Source organism: Spermophilus citellus (assembly GCF_964194105.1).
Source record: "Spermophilus citellus genome assembly, chromosome: 2".
Lineage (NCBI taxonomy): Eukaryota > Metazoa > Chordata > Mammalia > Rodentia > Sciuridae > Spermophilus > Spermophilus citellus.
In genome coordinates, this window is record NC_138183.1 from 183,915,175 (window position 1) to 183,934,237 (window position 19,063).

The 19,063-nt window shown below is 34.1% G+C and overlaps 1 protein-coding gene across 5 annotated transcripts in view; it reads left to right on the forward strand.

The window, feature by feature from the left end:
• Positions 1-19,063, forward strand: part of DLG2 (discs large MAGUK scaffold protein 2) — a gene marked incomplete at both ends in the record, with an annotated part of 2,048,692 nt that overhangs the window by 1,269,782 nt on the left and 759,847 nt on the right. For 4 of the 5 annotated variants that reach the window (XM_081281626.1, XM_081281627.1, XM_081281628.1 and 1 more), the window contains one exon: positions 2,161-2,469. The exons of the other annotated variant lie outside the window; for it this stretch is intronic. In XM_081281626.1, coding sequence (XP_081137752.1) covers positions 2,161-2,469 — 309 coding nt within the window. Of the gene's footprint in view, positions 1-2,160; positions 2,470-19,063 lie in introns of those variants that run through there. 5 annotated transcript variants of the gene reach the window in all.

Sequence of the window (19,063 nt, forward strand, 5' to 3'; positions counted from 1 at the left end):
CTCTCTAGGGCTTTATCTGACCCAAAAGTTCTTTCAGGCGTTATCTCTTGATCCAGAATAAAGAAGGCAGAGAAACATAGAGACAGACAAAGGATCTTCTGCCTTCTTCCCACTGAGTACCATATGATATATTTACCTCAATTTTACTGTCTTTAGGGATGGATCTTGAAGCCAGGGTTTGATTTCAGGTTTTGATTTTTTCAGGAGGAAAAACCATTAATGCTGTTATTATTTCTGCCCAATAATTCAAGTCTTTGTATTTTTTTTCCTGGAAAAATTCCTTAACAAGAGCACTGTCTCAAAACCAGCATTAAAGTTAACCTTAAACAAATAGTTTATTTCTGGAGCATTACTATATTAAGTATTATTACAAAAAATCTTAATTATCTCCTTCATTCCTTTACCCTATCCTTCCATTTACACAGCCACACAACCGTCCATTCATCTATGCCAAAACAAACAAACAAAAATGTACTTATTGCCTGCTATGTGCTGGGCAGTATTTTAGGTACTTGGGGAGAACTGGTCAATAACACAAATAAGGGCTTCCCTTTAAACTTGAATATATGGGTACTATTATGTGACAGAGGTGCTTTGAATGTTGCCAGGGATAGTACTTATGTCAGACTCTCTTGTAGAATTTTGAAAAGAACCTTTTTGTATAAATATGTGGAAAAAGAGGTTTCTGCTCTTTCAGGATTTTAAAATATAGCAATGATTTATCCAGGGTATCCTGGTGTTGAAATGTTGAACCTTTTAATGGTCCTGGGCCCTGCAGTAAGCACCTCGCCAACTTAGGCATCAATGAGATCTCCACTGCCCCAACACCTGGTTGATTCACTGAGAAGGTGGATCTGATGGAATCAGATTGTCAATATTTAAAATAATTATATTATGGATTCTGTCATTTTGCTCCTGTATGCCATGTTGATGGCAACTGGCTTTTCAATCAAACCAATGTTATTTCTTTAGGAATGTGTGATAAGGATATTTTAGCAATAGATATGGAAAGTTTTAAACAGAATAAAAATTCTAAGCGTGGTCAGGCTTAGCCTTTCCTTTTACTGCAAGCACTATGAATGGAATCAGCAAGCATGCTAAAATTTTAAAACAATCATGTTCTCTTTGGAAGGCAATTGTTATAAATTGGATGGATTTCACTGTTTTTTCAGTGTAAGATTTTGAAAATTCTGTCTTTGGAAACGAAAATACTGCATGGATGGGTTGGATACATCGTTCACTTTAAAATGCAGACTCTGTGGTGAATGTATTTGTTGTGGTAAAGTATTTGAAAGGAAATCCTCAGAATAATTTGGGGTAAGGAAAAACACTGTTTTAAAATAAGCCAACCCACCAGTTTTGAAACTTGAAAATTGCCTTATTTTGAAAGAGAAAGAATTAATAATTGTTCAGAGCATAAAGAATATATGTTAGGATTATAATGTATAATCATGGTTTAAAACAAATTAAACTTCCTAATTTTAAAGGACTCTAGTACAATGCTGTGACCTTGATAAATTTTCAAAATAAATTGATTTTTTTAGAGTTAATATCGATTCTCTTATTTAATTATCTCCTGATTTTGTTTCATGTCTTAGCAAATCTCTCTCCAGATAGATGATTCCTATAAATGTTGAAAATTCCCTTTACAGTGTAACTTTTCCATCATTTAAAATAACTTATACTGTAGCATTTCAGCTTAGATGCATCTTTTCCGGAAATGGGATAAGAAGTTCCCTTTCCTAAGGTTTGTATTTTGTGTGGGGATCAGGGAGGAGAGAGGGAAAAGCCAGAATGCCAAATTATGAGTATTCTTTACTGTGGGGCTCCATCCAAAAAGGGTTTGTAACACAGTGTACAGTCTTGTAGCCCAGCTGTGTGGAGCATTGATTGCTTCTGCCTAGAGCAGGGATACTGTCAAGTTGCTCTGTGAGTTGAGTCATCTATTGACAAAGAGCTACCAGCCCGCAGATAATGCTGTGCGGAGCTGCTCTCGCTGCTCCCTCTGCTCCCACGATGCACTGCTTATAGCAGCTGTCAAAGATACTGAGGGATTCACGGGGGAAAAAGACTTTTACTACTGCCTGGAAGAAAGGGGTGTGAGGGAGGAGACATTTCTGTACAGAGCTGACCAAAGGAAAGAGTAGGCATCAGTGCAGTATGAATGCATACCTCACCAAGCAACACAGCTGCAGCCGGGGGTCCGATGGCATGGATGCCGGCAGGAGCGCGCCCACACTGATCAGGGATGCCCACTGCGCCTGTGGCTGGCAAAGGAGCCCTCAGGGGCTCGGGTACAGTTCTCAGACCATGCCCTCCTCAGGAACTGGGGGCCCAGCTTCAAACAGGACCAAGCTGGTCACCTTGTGGGACAGTGTGCGGAAAAGCCCCCACAAGACGAGCACCAAGGGCAAAGGGACTTGTGGGCAGCATTGTACCTGCCCACATGGTTGGTTCAGCCCGGCACAGGTGAGCCTTTTCCTTGTGACTTTCCCCTGAGAATGATGAGAAAGTTGTGTAAAGTCAGAGTGGTTTGGAAACTTTACCTAGTCCTCCTTGCTGACTGGGTATGCCTGTTTGGAAAATGTTAGGCCAGAAAAGAAAAAAAAATAAAAAAAGAACTGTCATTGCCTCACGTGTTTCAGAGCTTATACCTCTGGTGGTCTGTGGTAGTCTAGGGATGCTGTGCTCAGTTTCTTTCAGTGACTCTACCCCAAGTTCAACTTCTTTAGTCCTCTGATGATCTTACTATTCTACATCAGAGACTTAATTGCACTTTTACTTCTAATCATGGTTAACTTTTCTGTTTATTTTACTTTTAAAATTCTTGTCAAGGAATAGAGAGAAAAATGGATTTTAATCACTTTCTGTCTCTTTAAAGATAAAAGAACGTTTATTTCTTCTGCTCTGGAAAACAGTGATTTGAAGTATGATATTCTGATTCTACTGTTGTAATACTGTATGCCTTTTCAGTTGTGGAGAACGAAATTTGTTTGCATTAAATAATTAGTTTTACAAATGAAAGGAATAATTTGGAGGAAGATATAGGATAATTACACTTAGAATAAAATAATGAAACATTCCATTTATTCAGAGAAGCAATAAGGTTATTTATATTAAAAACTATAACTCTCTTTCTGATAATGCATTTCTGAAGCAGATGTGCATAATTTGACTCCTAATATATTCTTACCCCCAAACTACTAAAATTTTCCCAGCAATAAAATTGGCTTATTTTTTTTCTGCTTCCATCCAAAGACGAGAAAACAACTTTCTGCAAATGCTACAAAATATAAATAAAATGCACCTGTAGTCACTTTTATAAATATAGAACAATGACTCTTTTTAAATAATCATTGAAAAGAAAAAGATCTGTGTTTGTAGAAAAATATCTCAATTTCAATATTGTTAGCATAACTGAGAATGGGTATTGGTCCTGAATAAAGTGTAATGATCTGAGAGGTGTAGAGGATGGTTTAATTTTAATAATAGGTTTTAAAAAGTACTTCCAAGAATGTCACATATCATTAGCTCTTAAAGATATAGTTACAAATATGTTACCATATATATGGCTTTGATGCATTGGCATGAAATTATAAGCTTTTCTTAGAGAGAGAGCATCTCAGTATCTTGATTTATAAACTACTTCAGCTTGAAATGGAGACTAACATTTAGGAATGCAGTTTTTTTTAAAGTTACCATGAATTTCTAACTGAATAAACAGTCTTGGCAATTGTAAAAAAAAATCTATATCCTCATTAACAAATGTATTCATTTAAAATTATTTAACATATCTCTTTATCAATTACGTTAAATTCCAATAGCTCACTTACTTGACAATATCTAGCTATTTATGCACAATTTAGAGAAGGCAAACTTGCTTCGGTGTTGGGATTCTTTTTAGCTGAGTTATAATATACTTTTCATAAATGATAATTTTCTTTAGTGATAATTTCCCACCCCAAAGTATCTAATACTGCATTGTAATAACATACTCTAAAAATCTTGATTCATTTTTAAACTGAGGGAAACTTCTGCCTTTCTTAGTTTTTAACAGTCTCCTAGTTGACCGAAATTACTTGTCATTTAATGCTTTAAAAATTGAAATAAACTCAGTACTGATAGAGATCCAGTGTAACTTAAGAAGACAATAAATTTAGGCAGCCTGATCTCTCTTTTCTCTTTGTATATACATTTCTAAACATTTTCTCTCTCATTCACATATTCTTTATTATTGCCTGGGAAGAATAGTGACCCCAAATATTGGAACTATGAGCCAATAACATTTAGAGTTTTCTATACTGTGATATTCTTCCTTCATCTGAACCTTCTACACTTAATCATCTTGGATCTATAAAAGTGCTGTGGTATATTGATCAGTCTCTTTCTTACCTCTGTTTGTATCCATTTAATTATATTGTGTTGTATAATTTTAATGTTTATACACATATATATTCATATATTTTAACATATTTATTAAAATATATAATACTATCTTTTAGGTATTTTGAGGTATTATACTTGTAAATATATATGCATATATTAACATATGTACATATAAGTATATATATAAATGCATATAATACACAAATGAAAATTAAATTTTTATATTATTCCTAGTTTTTCACTTTGAAAATACTAATTTATTTTCCCAAAGAATCCTTCATTCTCTTCATGGAAAATATACTTCCACATAAAGGTATTTCTTTACTTCTGGTAGGAGAGCTAAAAAATACTAATATATATATTATTTGTTATATATACATATGTATTCATTCACATTTACATCTATAGAATATTTTAATTACACTTAAATGTCTAAGTATTACATGTTCATGTATACTATCACAAATCAAGAATGTGTGTCTATGTGTCTATTAAAACTGAATCCATTTTAAGAATTTTATAATGCTATTTTTACTCCTTAATTTCACATATATTCTGTAAAATATTATAAACCAAGGAGAGGAGCTAGTGGTACTAAACATTGGAATTCTCAATAAAGTGGAAAGAAGTATTGTGCATGTTTTAGAATAGCCCAGAGATGCTCATGTAGTGCAGAGTGTGCCTAAGGGAGGTTAAGTGACTGGGAGCTGAGATCTTGCCCTTGGAGATATTTGCTGTAATACGTAGAAATCAGCAATGTTATTTCTGACTGATATAATAGAGGGACATGGTAATAATCTGAGTTCCTCCCAGGGCTCTCTGCCAAGCTGCTGTTATCTGTGGTGCTGTGTACTAACAGTTTTCTGTCTTTATGTTGTTCCTCAGCAGGTCTAAAAAAACAGCTTCTCCAATACATTTTCAATTTCATTTGGATCTGTAGAATTAATAGGTAGGGAAGTGAAAATGGAAGCACCCAGAAGTGAATTCTATAATGTACATCTAGGGTGTTAATGTTGGCCTTGGGAAGAAATGTGGCCTGTGTTGCTTACGTGGCATTTCTTCTCAATGCAGACTTAACTTCTGGAGGCCAGATACACCAATGAAGACTTGGTGATCAGAGTTCTATGCATTTGTTTTTCACTCATTCACCAATTCATTCTTCACTTTTTCTTGTCTATTATTCAGCTATCATATACTGAGTGCCTATTATGTACCTCTCTGCCACGCTATGTTGCTATAATTGTCAAGAAAGTAGACATTGTCCCTACCACTATGGAGCTTGCACCCTGCAATTGTGTATATAACATTTAGTAAATGCATCATGATCTATGCACAATTATATCTTCATAATCACAACTTGGAAGTTCCAGGGAGTGCTGTGCATACCACAGTAAATGTATATTTAAGATACAGAGGGACCACCGAGAAGTAAAAAGCAAGATACTTTTCAGAAAAGACATTTCATCATTATGCCCAAGTTTTCTGTTTTGTAAAGTGTGATAAAAATAGTACCTACCTCACAGTTTTGTGGTGACTAATTATTAATACAATGCATGTAAAACACTTTAACCACAGAGTTTTCATATAGAAGGGGCACATTATTTATGGAATGAATGAGTGAATAATAGTCCATAATAAGTGTTGTCTATTATTGACCTATTCCTTAATTCATTATTCCTGACTGGCTGGGAAAAGAACAGAAATGAATCAGTGAAATCTTCATAGTGGTGATGATTGTTGGACTGAATTGGATTGAATCGTGAAAAAAAAAATTGAATGCTTATTAAGTGCTTAAAAAGAGGCAAACTTTTTAGTAGGAATATAATAGGAAAAAGGCATATATTATCCCAGTGCCTGTGTAGAACTGCCCATAATTCTATCTGGCCAGAATATTGAATCCTGGAGGACAGGCTAATCAAGACAGGACCCTGGAGGACTTCATGGAGACAGGTCACAACCTAGTGGGCCTTGACCAGAACTCCGCTGAGTCTGTAGCACAGAGCCACTGCAGGATTTGAGTGCCTGCTCTGTCACTCTCTATGTGTTATATTTCATGATCAATGAAATCCTCTGGTCCTCAGTTTCTCTAAACTTATTGGTTTTCCTTAGGTGAACCCCAAATATCTTCCAGTATTAATATTCTGTGATACCCATTAATTAATGCAAAGCACTTTGGACAAGATTTATGTTAGTGCCAGACAATCCTAACTTTGAACTTACCAACTCTGTGTGACTTCATTTGTTTGCACTTCATCTAAGCCTTAATTTTCTCCTCTTTTAACATTTGGGATAAGAAAGTCATGTGTTTCAGGGAAATGTAGTAAGAATTGAAAATATTCTATATAAAAACCCCAGAATGGCACTTAGAACATATTTTTCCAGCACATGATATTTGTTATTATCAGAGATGTCCAAATTGTGTTTTTAATCTGAAGAACTTATTATCCAGTAAATTAGTTACCAATCTTGTGCTCTTTCATTAGAACTTCTAGTTTGCTCATCAAAGTTGTTTTAAATGTCTTTCTTATAATGATGAAGGTTAAGCTAGGCAACTGTCCAGAAACTTTTGGCATAGTACCATATAATGCTGATGCTGGCTTGACTTTTTGTCCTTCAGGGTTCTCAGAGATTTACAACTACACATGCACACATACATGTGTGTGTGCATGCACACAGACACACACTATCACATAAATTGGATTGTACTGATGAAGTAGGATTCCCATAAGCTTACATTCAGAAGTAAAGGGATGTTGAAAGATTTTCCAATAACAACCTGTGAGAACAATCACATGTAAAGTATTCAGCCAACCTCTGTAAATATCCCCGAACAGTTTTATTACAGCAATTTTAGAAAAAGCAGTTTGCAGCAACCTGAGTGTAAAAGACTTTTTAGTCAAAAAAATAGGGTTGTCCTAGGCTGAAATCTTAAGCTCAGTTTTGCCAGCCAAAAATAATCTGACATCTTGTTTTAACTCTATGCTTGCTTCTGTAACTGATTCCTTCCAGAAAGCCAATGCCTAAACAAGGAAGAATGACATTTTTTTAGATTCTGGAAAACACTAGCCACCCTGGGTGAGGGTAACGAAAGTTCCAGAAAGAATTAAATTTCTAGGCATTCTTGTGGTGGACCTGAAGCCACTCAGCTAACACTCTTGGCACCCGTATTACTGTATGCTGACAACAGCAAAGTGTTTCCTCTAGGGCAGAACAAGGAGATGCAAAGCATAGAGAAAAGAAGAGCAAAGGTGGCTGACTGTTTACTGAATACTCAGGATGACTACAATGCTGAGGCACTGTTCTACGGGCTTTATCTTAGTCATTTCTTTGAATTCTCCCAATAACTCTATCAGATATAGAAACTGAAGCTAATAGTAACTTGTTCATGATCATGCAACTGAAAAGGGCAAAACTAGATTCAAATGTAAGTGCATATGTCTCCTTTATTCTTTTCACCACATCTTATAAGAGGGTTGTATTAAGGAACACTTTGAGGTAGAATGTGCACATGCACACACACACACTAGAGACCTCTATAATTTTCTAATTTAACAGGAATTTCCTTAAGAGATTGAATTATTTTACATGGTTGAGAGGAATGTCACCCCATTGCAGAAATCCTAGATTTCCCCATTCTGCATCATTTTCTAGTCTCAGAAATCCTGAGGGAATTGAGCCCTTGAAGATCCCTTCCCTCTCTCATCAAGGTTAAGAACCATACTGATTTGGAACGGTTGGTTAATTCTTATTAACACCAATGTCACAATAAAAATACTTGCTTTTAGATCTCATAGTCTGCAAAATTTGCAGATGTGTTTAATTTCGCAACATTTTTGGTAAAGAATTGGGATCCATGTATTTTAAACAAAATAAATTACAAGTGAATGTGCAGTACAGGGACATTGTCTTTCTTTAGTCCAAGAGCATTGTCTCACATTGATGATGTTTGTGAATCTCATGAATGTGTTTCATCTACTGATGTATTTATCATACCAATAGCCAAATACATCCCTTTAATATCACTTTCTCCATTGTCCATCTTCCTCTGTTTTAGTAATATTGTTTGATGTTACAAATGTAACCCACATCTTGCTTTTTTCTGTTCTATTCTCTACTTTGTTCTATTCTTTTTAATTTCAAAAAGAGATCTAGATATTTTATAATTATGTCAGAATTGCATGATCACTTAGTGGTCATTTGGTGTATTTCCCAAAGGAAAAACTGAAGCCTGTCAAAGTTAAGAAACTTACTCAAGGCTATTCAGATTGTGGCAGAATTGGTTTCTGACTTCAAACTCAGACTTGAGTTCTTTTCATTCTTCCTAATTGTCCTCCCTTTCTTGTCCCTATGTGCTCATTTTCATTAAGAGTGATTACTGACAAATTATTAAGCTCTGTCCCCAAAGGCAGGAGGCAGGAGAGCTACTAGAAAGCATTTTAGGAAGGTAGGGAAATACTTAAATATTTATAATGATTGGAAATTGATAAAATCATTTAAAGGCAGGGACCAGTTATACAAGATGAGCTGTAAAGTACAGAACGGTTCTCCACAACAAAGAATTACTCTAGACACACACTACAACTTTTAACATCACACTGCGCATTCATGAAGATTAAATCCAGATGCCCTTCAATAGATGAATAGATAAAGAAACTGTGGTATATATACACAATGGAATATTACTCAACATTAAAAGAGAATAAAATCATGGTATTTGCAGATAAATGGATGGAGTTGGAGAATATCATGCTAAGCCAAGTAAGCCAATCCAAAAAAAAAAAAAAAAAAAAAAAAACCAAAGCCCGAATGTTCTCTCTGATAAGTGGATGCTGATCTATAATGCTGGGGGTGGGGGGACATGGGAAAAATGGAGGAACTTTGATGGGTAGAGAGATGGGTAGAGAGGGGGAATGGTGGCAGGAAAGATGGTGGAATGAAATGGGCATCATTACCCAAGTACATGTATGAATGTGTCATATATACGTAAGTAAAACAAATAAATTAATTAATTAAAAAATAAGCTTACAACTGAACCTAAAATCAAACTGAATTTTCCAAACAAATAAACAATGTTTAGGATAACATATTCATCATTTTAAGTACTTATCATTTCTTTGTAGTGAGAACATTTAAAATGCTTTCTTTTAGTTATTTTGAAATATACAATATATTTTTATCTATAGTCACCAGTTGATGGGGAGGGAGAGATGTGATAAAAGGATCTAGAACCAAATATTTTAAATTGGTAGAAACATGGAAGGTAGAGAGCTCATCAAATTTCATTAATAAATTAATTTTTAAAAGTTTAAAGCACAATGACTTCTTTTTTAATTGATTTTTAAAAATATATGAGCAGAATGCATTAAAATTCTTATTACACATATATAGCACAAACATGTTAATAATCATCACCATTTTAACTCATAATTTGACTAAAAATAAATTAGAATCCTATAAAGCAAAAAAAGTTTATAGCACAATAGAAATCTATTTTGCAAAAATTACTTACCATTATATTAGAAGATTCTGTTGTTTTCATTATTACTCTGATATTGTCCCAGAGGTTGTCCACACTCATCTTCTCTATAAGCTCCTGAGTTTACTGGGTTCATATTATATCTAGCATTCCTATATTATACCAAAGGATTGAATTTTAAAGTAGTAGATATCAAATTTATACCCCAACATGATAGGTAACTCCAAACATGGATATATAGAGAATAGGTAGATATATAGATGATTTCTAGCAAGCTCTAGATAACCCAATGTCATGTCTTGATTTTTTATCTTATTTGGTACCAGGGATTGGAAACCACGGGTTCTTAACCACTGAGACACATCCCCAGTCATTTTTATTTTTATAATTTTGAGACAGAGTCTTCCAAAGTTGCTTAGGGCTTCACTAAGTTGCTGAGGCTGGCCTTGAACTTTCGATCCTTCAGCCTCCTCTGTGCCTGGAATTACAGGCAAGCACCACAGCACCCAGCTATTTACTTTTGACTTATTTTAATAGATACATAAAATGAAAAAATTGCACATATTTGTAAAATACCATGTAATATTTCAGAGTGTGTGTGTTTGTGTATGTATTTAATGGTTAAATCAGGGCGGATTTATATATTTTCTCAAACAAAAGTCATATATAAAACAAGGAATTATTTTGACACTGAACTTCAAAATAAGGCCCAGTTTATTTGTAAGAATATGGCACCCGTTCCTACTTTCTCTGTATCAATTATCTGTAAGTTTTTCTTAATAAATTATCTATATTTCACTAAAGTAGCTTCCTTTAATCTCTTAATATGTAACAATGGTCTGGTAGTACTTGTTTTAATACTAATTTTAAATCCAGAATCCATAAATTAATTGCTCTTTCATCTTCTTGTGCTTCTTGTAAGAAATGGTAAGTGGTCTCTTTCTTCTATTTAAATCCAAATTTATTCATTATCAGAACATGAGAGCAATTTAACTATTGTATTACATCATCTAGCATAGTTGACCTCACAGATTACCATAGTAAAAATACATTATTTTAATCTAATGTAGTTCCTTTTTATTTCTTTTTACCTCACTTAAGGCACTATACAGGTGTTGCCAGCAGTATTAACTGTGAATATCATTTTGGATGGAGAAAGAGGGTCTTACAAAACATTTATTATAAAATGGGAAAGTGGTCAGTTAGAACTGAACATTGGTTCAGATTTTTGGCATTATTGTGTATTGTTATGTGTGTGTTTTTAGCTTGCCTTTTATCTAGACCAGGAGTCAGCAAACTGCAGCCTGCTGACCAGTTCCAGTCTGCTGTTTGAGCACAACCTACCTGAGTTTAATTTATCCTTGTTTCACCAGTGCCCAGCACATACCAGTAGGTCAATAAAATGTTCTTGATTTCCAAATGAATATTAACACCAGCCTTGTATAAAAAGACATTTAATCAGTTTTGAATTTGTTATCATTACTACTAATTATGCAGATCAAGAGTGACATCTTCTATTCCCATGGGAGTTCTCTTAAATAACAAGCATATTGTAAAAATTTTTTGTTTATGGACTTATTGTTTTATTGTGTTTTTAAATTTGTTTAGTTTTTAATTTCATTCAGATACTTATTCTATTATGTGGTCCTGTTCAAACATTGGATCAATGTTTGGAAATTAGTTTCTACATTCAAGTGGGTCATGCTATTTCAACCTGAGACGCAATCAGACAAAAAAAAATCTTTTCTTTCAGTTTCATTTTCTAATTTAGGAATCACTTGTTCTCTGGAAGGTTGAAACAATGTCATGAAATATTATTTTATAATTAGTTTCTGTACACTGTATTGTAAACTGCAATTTTTTCTGCACCATTTTCATGGTTAAATAAAAGTTTTCAGAGTATAAAGGTTAACAACACTGCATTCAAAATCCATGTTGAACCCATTTGCACTTTAGTTAGTAGTCCACCTTGATTATTTAAAGCTATTATTCTTACTCATCCATGATTTAATTGTATTTAAACCAATTTTATATACCAATTTTTAAAATTGTTCATGTTTACACATAGATCTTTCATTTCTTTGATCTATTTTAATAATTCTCTGTCACAAATTATTGCACTAAATTACAATTTTTTATTCTCCATTTCCAATTCCAAGTTTTATATTTTAAATAAAAATAAAAACTAAGTGAATAATCGTTAAGTCCTCTAAATTTAAGTATGAGCATTTTTACGAACTTAAAAATAATTTCATTGATGTATTTTAGATGAGGAAATAATGTAAACTTATGATAAAAGTATTAAAAACTTAACATGTTAGGATAAAAACTAAAAATCACTGTAATGCCACCTGGAGTTAACCACTGTTAACAATTTGATATTTTTTTAGTCCTTATGTTGTTGCATATGTATCTTCGTACAAAAATATATTATGTTTTTGACACATACTTACAAATATAGCTAAATATAGAGTATAGATTTTATTTGTCAAATGAGAAATTAATAATATAAAACTATCACTTTTTAAAATTAACATCATCTGGTAAACATTTCCCTGTTAGTAAAAATTCTTTTGTTGGCACAATTTTTAATAACTGCCAAAATTCAGTTTTCTACCAAAACCCATATTGTTGGACATTTGGGGTTATCTGGTTGTTTTTAAATCACCATATACAACATGCAGTAAACATTGGTGTATATGAACTTTTTGCCACATTTCTCATGAGGATCCATTTTCATAAAAATAAACAGAGTGAAAGGGTATGAAATTTCAAAGCTAATAATAGTTACCTAGTCATTCAGTCAATATTCTCTTTAACAACTTGTTGTTGAACCATCCCCACCTACCAAAATGCTGTGTGAATCAATTGGGATATAATGGAAAACGAGAAAGACTGATTCTTGTCCCATAGAGTTAGAGTTAATTGCCAAATTGCTTCTAAGAGGCTTTTTGTCAATTTATAACTGACCCTCCCCTACCACATTCTGGATACACAGGAACATTTCTTTCCTTCTGCACTCTTTTTTTTTTTTTTAAAAGAGAGAATGAGAGAGGAGAGAGAGAGAGAGAGAGAGAGAGAGAGAGAGAGAGAGAGAGAGAGAGAGAGAGAGAGAGAATTTTTAATATTTAGTTTTTAGTTCTCGGGGGACACAACATCTTAGTTGGTATGTGGTGCTGAGGATCGAACCCGGGCCGCACGCATGCCAGGCGAGCGCGCTACCACTTGAGCCACATCCCCAGCGCCCCCTTCTGCACTCTTATGTTTTTACCTTTGTAAAATCCTGTACGAATTTGGTAGCTTAGAAATTTCATGCCATTGAAATCTTAATTTGCTTTTACTTTTTGATGAAGAAGAATACTTTTCTTGTAATTGTCACTAATCGTAATACTTTATGATGTCTTCTGTAATATCTCCCACAATAGTAATACCCACTTGTATTACAAGTTGAATATTTTCAACTCAATAGGCTTAATTTGTTAACTGGATGGGTGGTAAGAAGTACAGATGAATACAAGGATAGATGGCTGTCTGTATGAATGGATGGGTATTAGATATGCAAATAGGAGAGTAGTTGAGTAGTTCCTGTTTAAAGGTCCAGGTAAGGGAAATTTCCACCTGCACTAAATATAGCAGGGCAGTACTTACCATCTTCATGAGTGATCTACGTCTTTGTCTTTCCTGTCACCGTAACACCTTTTCCTTCTGCCTGTTTTCTGGAAAGAAAAGAGCTGAATGCTCTTCTTTTTACTCTGATGTAGGTGAGCAAGCTTGAATTGAGTGACAGATAGAAGATAATTAGTACAACAGACAGAAGTAGATAGGCTGTCTTCCTATGGGTGGAGAGTCTCTAAGGAGTGAAATAGGGTTATTAAATTGACAGTAAGAGTGAGGAGGAGGAATGATCGATCTAACTCATGAGATGGGAAAGGAGAAAAATATCATGGAAATTTCCTGTCTATTTATTATGTTTACTTATGGATAAGAATTTTACAGAATTGGTATGTGGACATATTCAAGGATGAGTTTGGGTTCACAAGTCTTAAAAATGAACAAAGTCTATCCCTAATGAGTAGAACTATAATATTTTATGGCATTGAACTTTATCCCTTAAAAACACATTTTTCTGATTTTGCTGATGTCAATATTGAGAATAAAACTAATGGATATCCTTTTATCAAAGTTGGATACTCTCTGGCTGTTCTGAGGTAAAGTAAAACCAGCAAATCAGCAATGTAAGAGTCTGATTTCTAGGACAGGAAAGAACATAATTTTTCAAAAGACTGAATGGAAAGATAATAGTTAAATGGGTTGAAAAATTATATATATATATATATTTGAGGACAGAGATTCTTCTGAGTTTATAAATGAGCTCAGCATAATTAGAAGTTCCTTGTAAACTTGTAATTACTATTTTTTCCTATAATTGATTAAAAAACAAGTATAACAAGTGATGCTCTGATTGCCATGGCTCTGTGTGGTTCTCTTGGTGCTTTCTGCCTGTTTTCATCACCCTCACCCTGTCCCACCTGATGCTGAACTTAAACCTATTTCACAGTAACCTCAGTTTGCCCAGTCAGAAATCAATTCTAGCACCTTTCTACTCCCAGAATTCTCAAGAAATAATTGCTCTCTAATTTATATAGAATTAAATCTCTGAGGGACTGGAGTTGTGGCTCAGTGGTAGAACACTTGCCTGGCATGTGTAAAGCATTGGGTTCAATCCTCAGCACCACATAAAAATAAATAAAAATAAAACAAGGGTAATTTGTACATCTACAACTAAAAAAAATTTAAAAAGAATTGAATCTCTGAGAATCTCAAAAATTTTCCTTTTTATGTTTCTACTCTACTTTTTAGTTATGTATTATCATTGCCATAAGCTATTTGTAATAGCCACTAGCCTCCAGAACCCTTCAATCCATTCTGAATGTTGTTGCCAAATTTGTTGTTTAGGCATATGTTTTTTCCTCATTTAACATTCAGTTCTATTCATATCATTTACTGAATTAAATGATTTAAAAACTCCAAAGTATTTAAAATAGCCCTTCCTTTCAAGTATGATGTGACTTCTGGAGAAGGAAAGTATGTCTGCAAATGTTAATGAATGGTCTGTTTTGGAGTAAACATGATAAGCAGCTGTTTCTTCTCTACTATAGGATTTTTTTTCAGAGTCCTTTGGGGTTTATATCTCCTAGAGTTGGGAAGAGTAATGGGATGTTTCTTAAATATGTGGCATGAAATCTTTTTCCATGAATGTTTATTTATAAGCATATCATGGAAAATAGGTGACCAAACACTAATTTACTAAAAACTGGATTCCCTAGCAGAACATTCAATGTTGTCTTCATTTTGGTTCCAATCTGCATTTTCAGTCCTCACTCCAGTCACTCTTATTGTGTTTGGGTCACACCCAGTCACTCTCTGTTCCCTGGTTCCCTGCATTTACCCTGCATTCTCCTGCCAAATCTTCACTCATGTTTCTATCTATAATGACATTCTGTGTTCCTGGGTTTGGTAGAATGTCATTAATCATTCAAGCATCATCTCTAACACTGTCTATTGTGAGGTCTTTCTTCCTCTGTGCTGCACAGAATGTAGCACTGGCTCCAGGTTTTCACTTAGCATTGTACTCACTCACATGTTTACTTCATCTAGCACATTAGAAGTTTTCTGAGAATACAAACCTACCTTATCAGTTTTTGTGTCTTTAGTGCTAGGATATAAGCTGACAATTAGTAAACGATTGAAAGAATGATATTGTTCAAAATTGGTTAAGAGGGGAATAGCACTGTATTAGGCAAGGCAAGCTATGAAGAGACTTGTTTAGTTAATATGGTGAAATCTGAACCTTGAAAGCCCAAGTAATAATTCTGATTATTTTCCAGGAGAATTAGGAACCAAGAAAATTGACTCAGACTAGCTAAAATATAAATTATATCAAAGTATGTAAAAATCATTTATTTAAGTGGAAAATATAACTGTTGCATGAATGGAGACACCCATGTTCATAAAATTCATTTGCTAATTCAGTCCTAAAGACTTATTGATTATACATTATGTGCTATTATATGTTCTAATAACTTGAAAATATAGCAATAAATGCAGTAGGCATTCTGGTAGAGAATTTCATAAAATTAACAAAAAATATTATTTTAGATAGTGATGCACTATTAAAAAATAGAGCATTCAGTGGTAAAGTACTTGCCTAGTGCATAGAAGGCCCTGGATTCAATCCTCAGCACACACACACACACACACACAAACATAAGAAAGAAAGAAAGAAAGAAAGAAAGAAAGAAAGAAAGAAAGAAAGAAAGAAAGAAAGAAAGAAAGAAAGAAAGAACAACAAATACAGTAGAGCAATGTGATACAGAGAATAGGTTGGAGGTGTTTGTTTGGTTAGACTTTAATTGGAAGGAAGGAATTAATGAAGAGGAGATTGTTGAGTTGATACTTGAAGGATAAAAGATAGAAAGGAGGTAACTTATGACAACCCTTATGACAACATTACAGACACAATGGTATGTCAAAGACCCAAAAGTTGGAGAAAGTTTGATATACTTTTGCAGTAAAAGGAGAGTAATAGGGAGAAGAGAAAGAATGAAGAAGAGCAGGAACAGAGGTTGGAGAGTTTGGTATGGCAGGTTCACAAAGAATTTAGAGGCCACAGGAAGGAGCCTATATTATTTTATCTAAAGTAAATTGAGAAGCTGTTGGACTACTTTAAGGACATGATGTGATCTAATGTATATAATGATAAAGTTTTTGGGAGGCAAGAATGGAAAGAGAGAGACTAGTTAGAATGCTGTTTAGTAGTTCTCTTAAGAAATATACCGATGACTGGACTCAGCTGGCAGCCATCTATACTGTGTAGGATGAAGGATGTATTTTGGCTCTAAAGTATAAAAAGGGTAGAATAAATGGTTTGGATTACTAGGAGAGAATATGACTGTGGAAAGACTTAAAAATTAAGGAAGTTAAGAATAACTTGCATGTATTGGTCATCTCCTTTTGGAGGCAAAACATCTTCCGATTTTGTTGTTGAATTTGTTCGTTGATCAGAATTATTTGCACTCTGATGTTCTGACTCCTTCCTAGAGTGCAAATGATGGTTCCCTCTATGATTCCCCCCCCTTTTTTTTTTTGCTTTTAATTTTGACCATTAACATCCTCCTCAACTTCTGAATAATACATTTTTTTTTTTTTTTATCTAGGGAGGATAATATACTCATCATTTCTGCTGGTCTGGGTGTATTATTATTATTATTCCTTCAAGGTTATCTTGTATAGTTGAGTTTTGATCCTATGAGGGCAATCATAACTTACATTATTTTTAACTTGGAAAATGGGAGAGGACCTTAATAACGCCACCAGAAACTGATCATAGGAATACAAAATGGCCTACAGAGCTCTGACATCGACCCTTCTCTCCTCTTTCACTCTGGTCTTATTCTTATTTCTTTAATGCTCTCATGAAAAAAGGTACTTGGAATATATTATTAAAACATTTTGGAGAATGAAAATCACAAATTTTCTAGGAAAATCACTAGAAAAACAAGAGTTCGGGCTGCATCCTGAGAAGGAAATAATCAGTTGACCCAACTGAAATTCAGTTATTTTAATTTTAAGAGCATATGATTTCTATTCTTTCTCTCCTTCCCTTTCTTACTTTCAAGTTCAAACATGAAGTCATATGTACATTTCTGGAACATCCTCTGCAGGGTTCATTAGAAATTTCCCCACTATGAAGGAGGGGCAGGGTAAGAAATTGAGATCATTTAAAATTAATTGTATCTGAGTTACTTATGATTAAGCTTCAAGTAAAATACAAATAAAATAGTACCACAGTCCTGCGTTAATGGTTCATGTCATATCTTGTTTAAGAGCTGATATTAGTTTTTTTCCTGATTAAATTCCAAGAATTTATAGAAACAAAGGTTTTTTTTCTAAAAGTTACTCTCCCTTTATACTTCAGCTTGATTTCAAGAGAGTAATGAGCAAGTCATGTTTTTCGAAATAAGCTTCAGCCACTGAGCATAGATATTCCCTTTGCACATTCCAGAGCAATTGAGTAAATTGATGTAAAAATTGATAAGTCATGTTTTGTCGTAATCTGAAAATGTCCCTGTATCATGAGATACCTATAACTAAAGTGGCAGCAGCTCAGTCTAAGGTTCATTATTACATCACCAATATTACTTTATTACAGAAAACCTTATAGCAATGGCCTTGACAGAGTGCATGAATAGTTTTCTAAATATTTCCTTGATTCTGATCCATGTATAAACTGTATATTGCAAGGTCCATGGTTTAATTCACAGCTCAGCAGAAATCACATGCTGGCAGACTATCTTAAGTGTCTGACTCTCACAATTTGGACTCAAGCTCAAATTTCACAATTGGAAAATGAGTTATGCTGCAGTGCAGACTAGAAATTAGGAGACCTGTGTTCTAGTAGTCATATTACTCTAGACTCTGAGTCACCCTAACCCTGTCTCAGAATCTTTGAGTCTTTATCTCAACTATAAAATGAGGAAGTTAAACTGGATGAAAAACATGATTCATGTTTCACTGTATCAACTCAGAATGATTCATCATGCTTATCTGGACTGTAGTGCTAAGATAGATGGTGAGGCTACATTGAGGCCCCTCAGAAAAGAATATCATCAAAATTAAACAGTAATGAATAAGGAAGAAGAAAATGGCATCTTGTATCTCTAGATTTTTTTTAAATAGCCCTGTTATTTGATGAGGTGCATGCTTATGTGGCTGCTTTATGTGACTATTATAATTGAGGTAATAGCTACCATTCATTAAGTATTTCTCAGCTCTATATCCACCTTCAATAGAATCTAGGGTGGTAGGTTATCATATCCCCATTTTGCAAATGAGGAAATGGATTTAGTTCTAGTTTATACCATAGGCCAAGTAACTTGCCCTAGTTTATACTATGAGCATGGACCAGATTTGTGGTTGGAGCTGAGCTTCTGAGCCAAAGAGTCACTCCTTCATTGTGCTACACTATCCTCTAAAAGTCTGTATTTATTGATCGTGACTTTATTTATGAGAAGCTCATGAGCATGACGTGGTCAGCAAACTAAATTTATATAGGTTGCCTCACAGTTCAAAAATAGTGATTAGTGATATGATTTCTGAGAATTTAATTGGTTTAGTAATGAAATAGAAACAATACAGCTT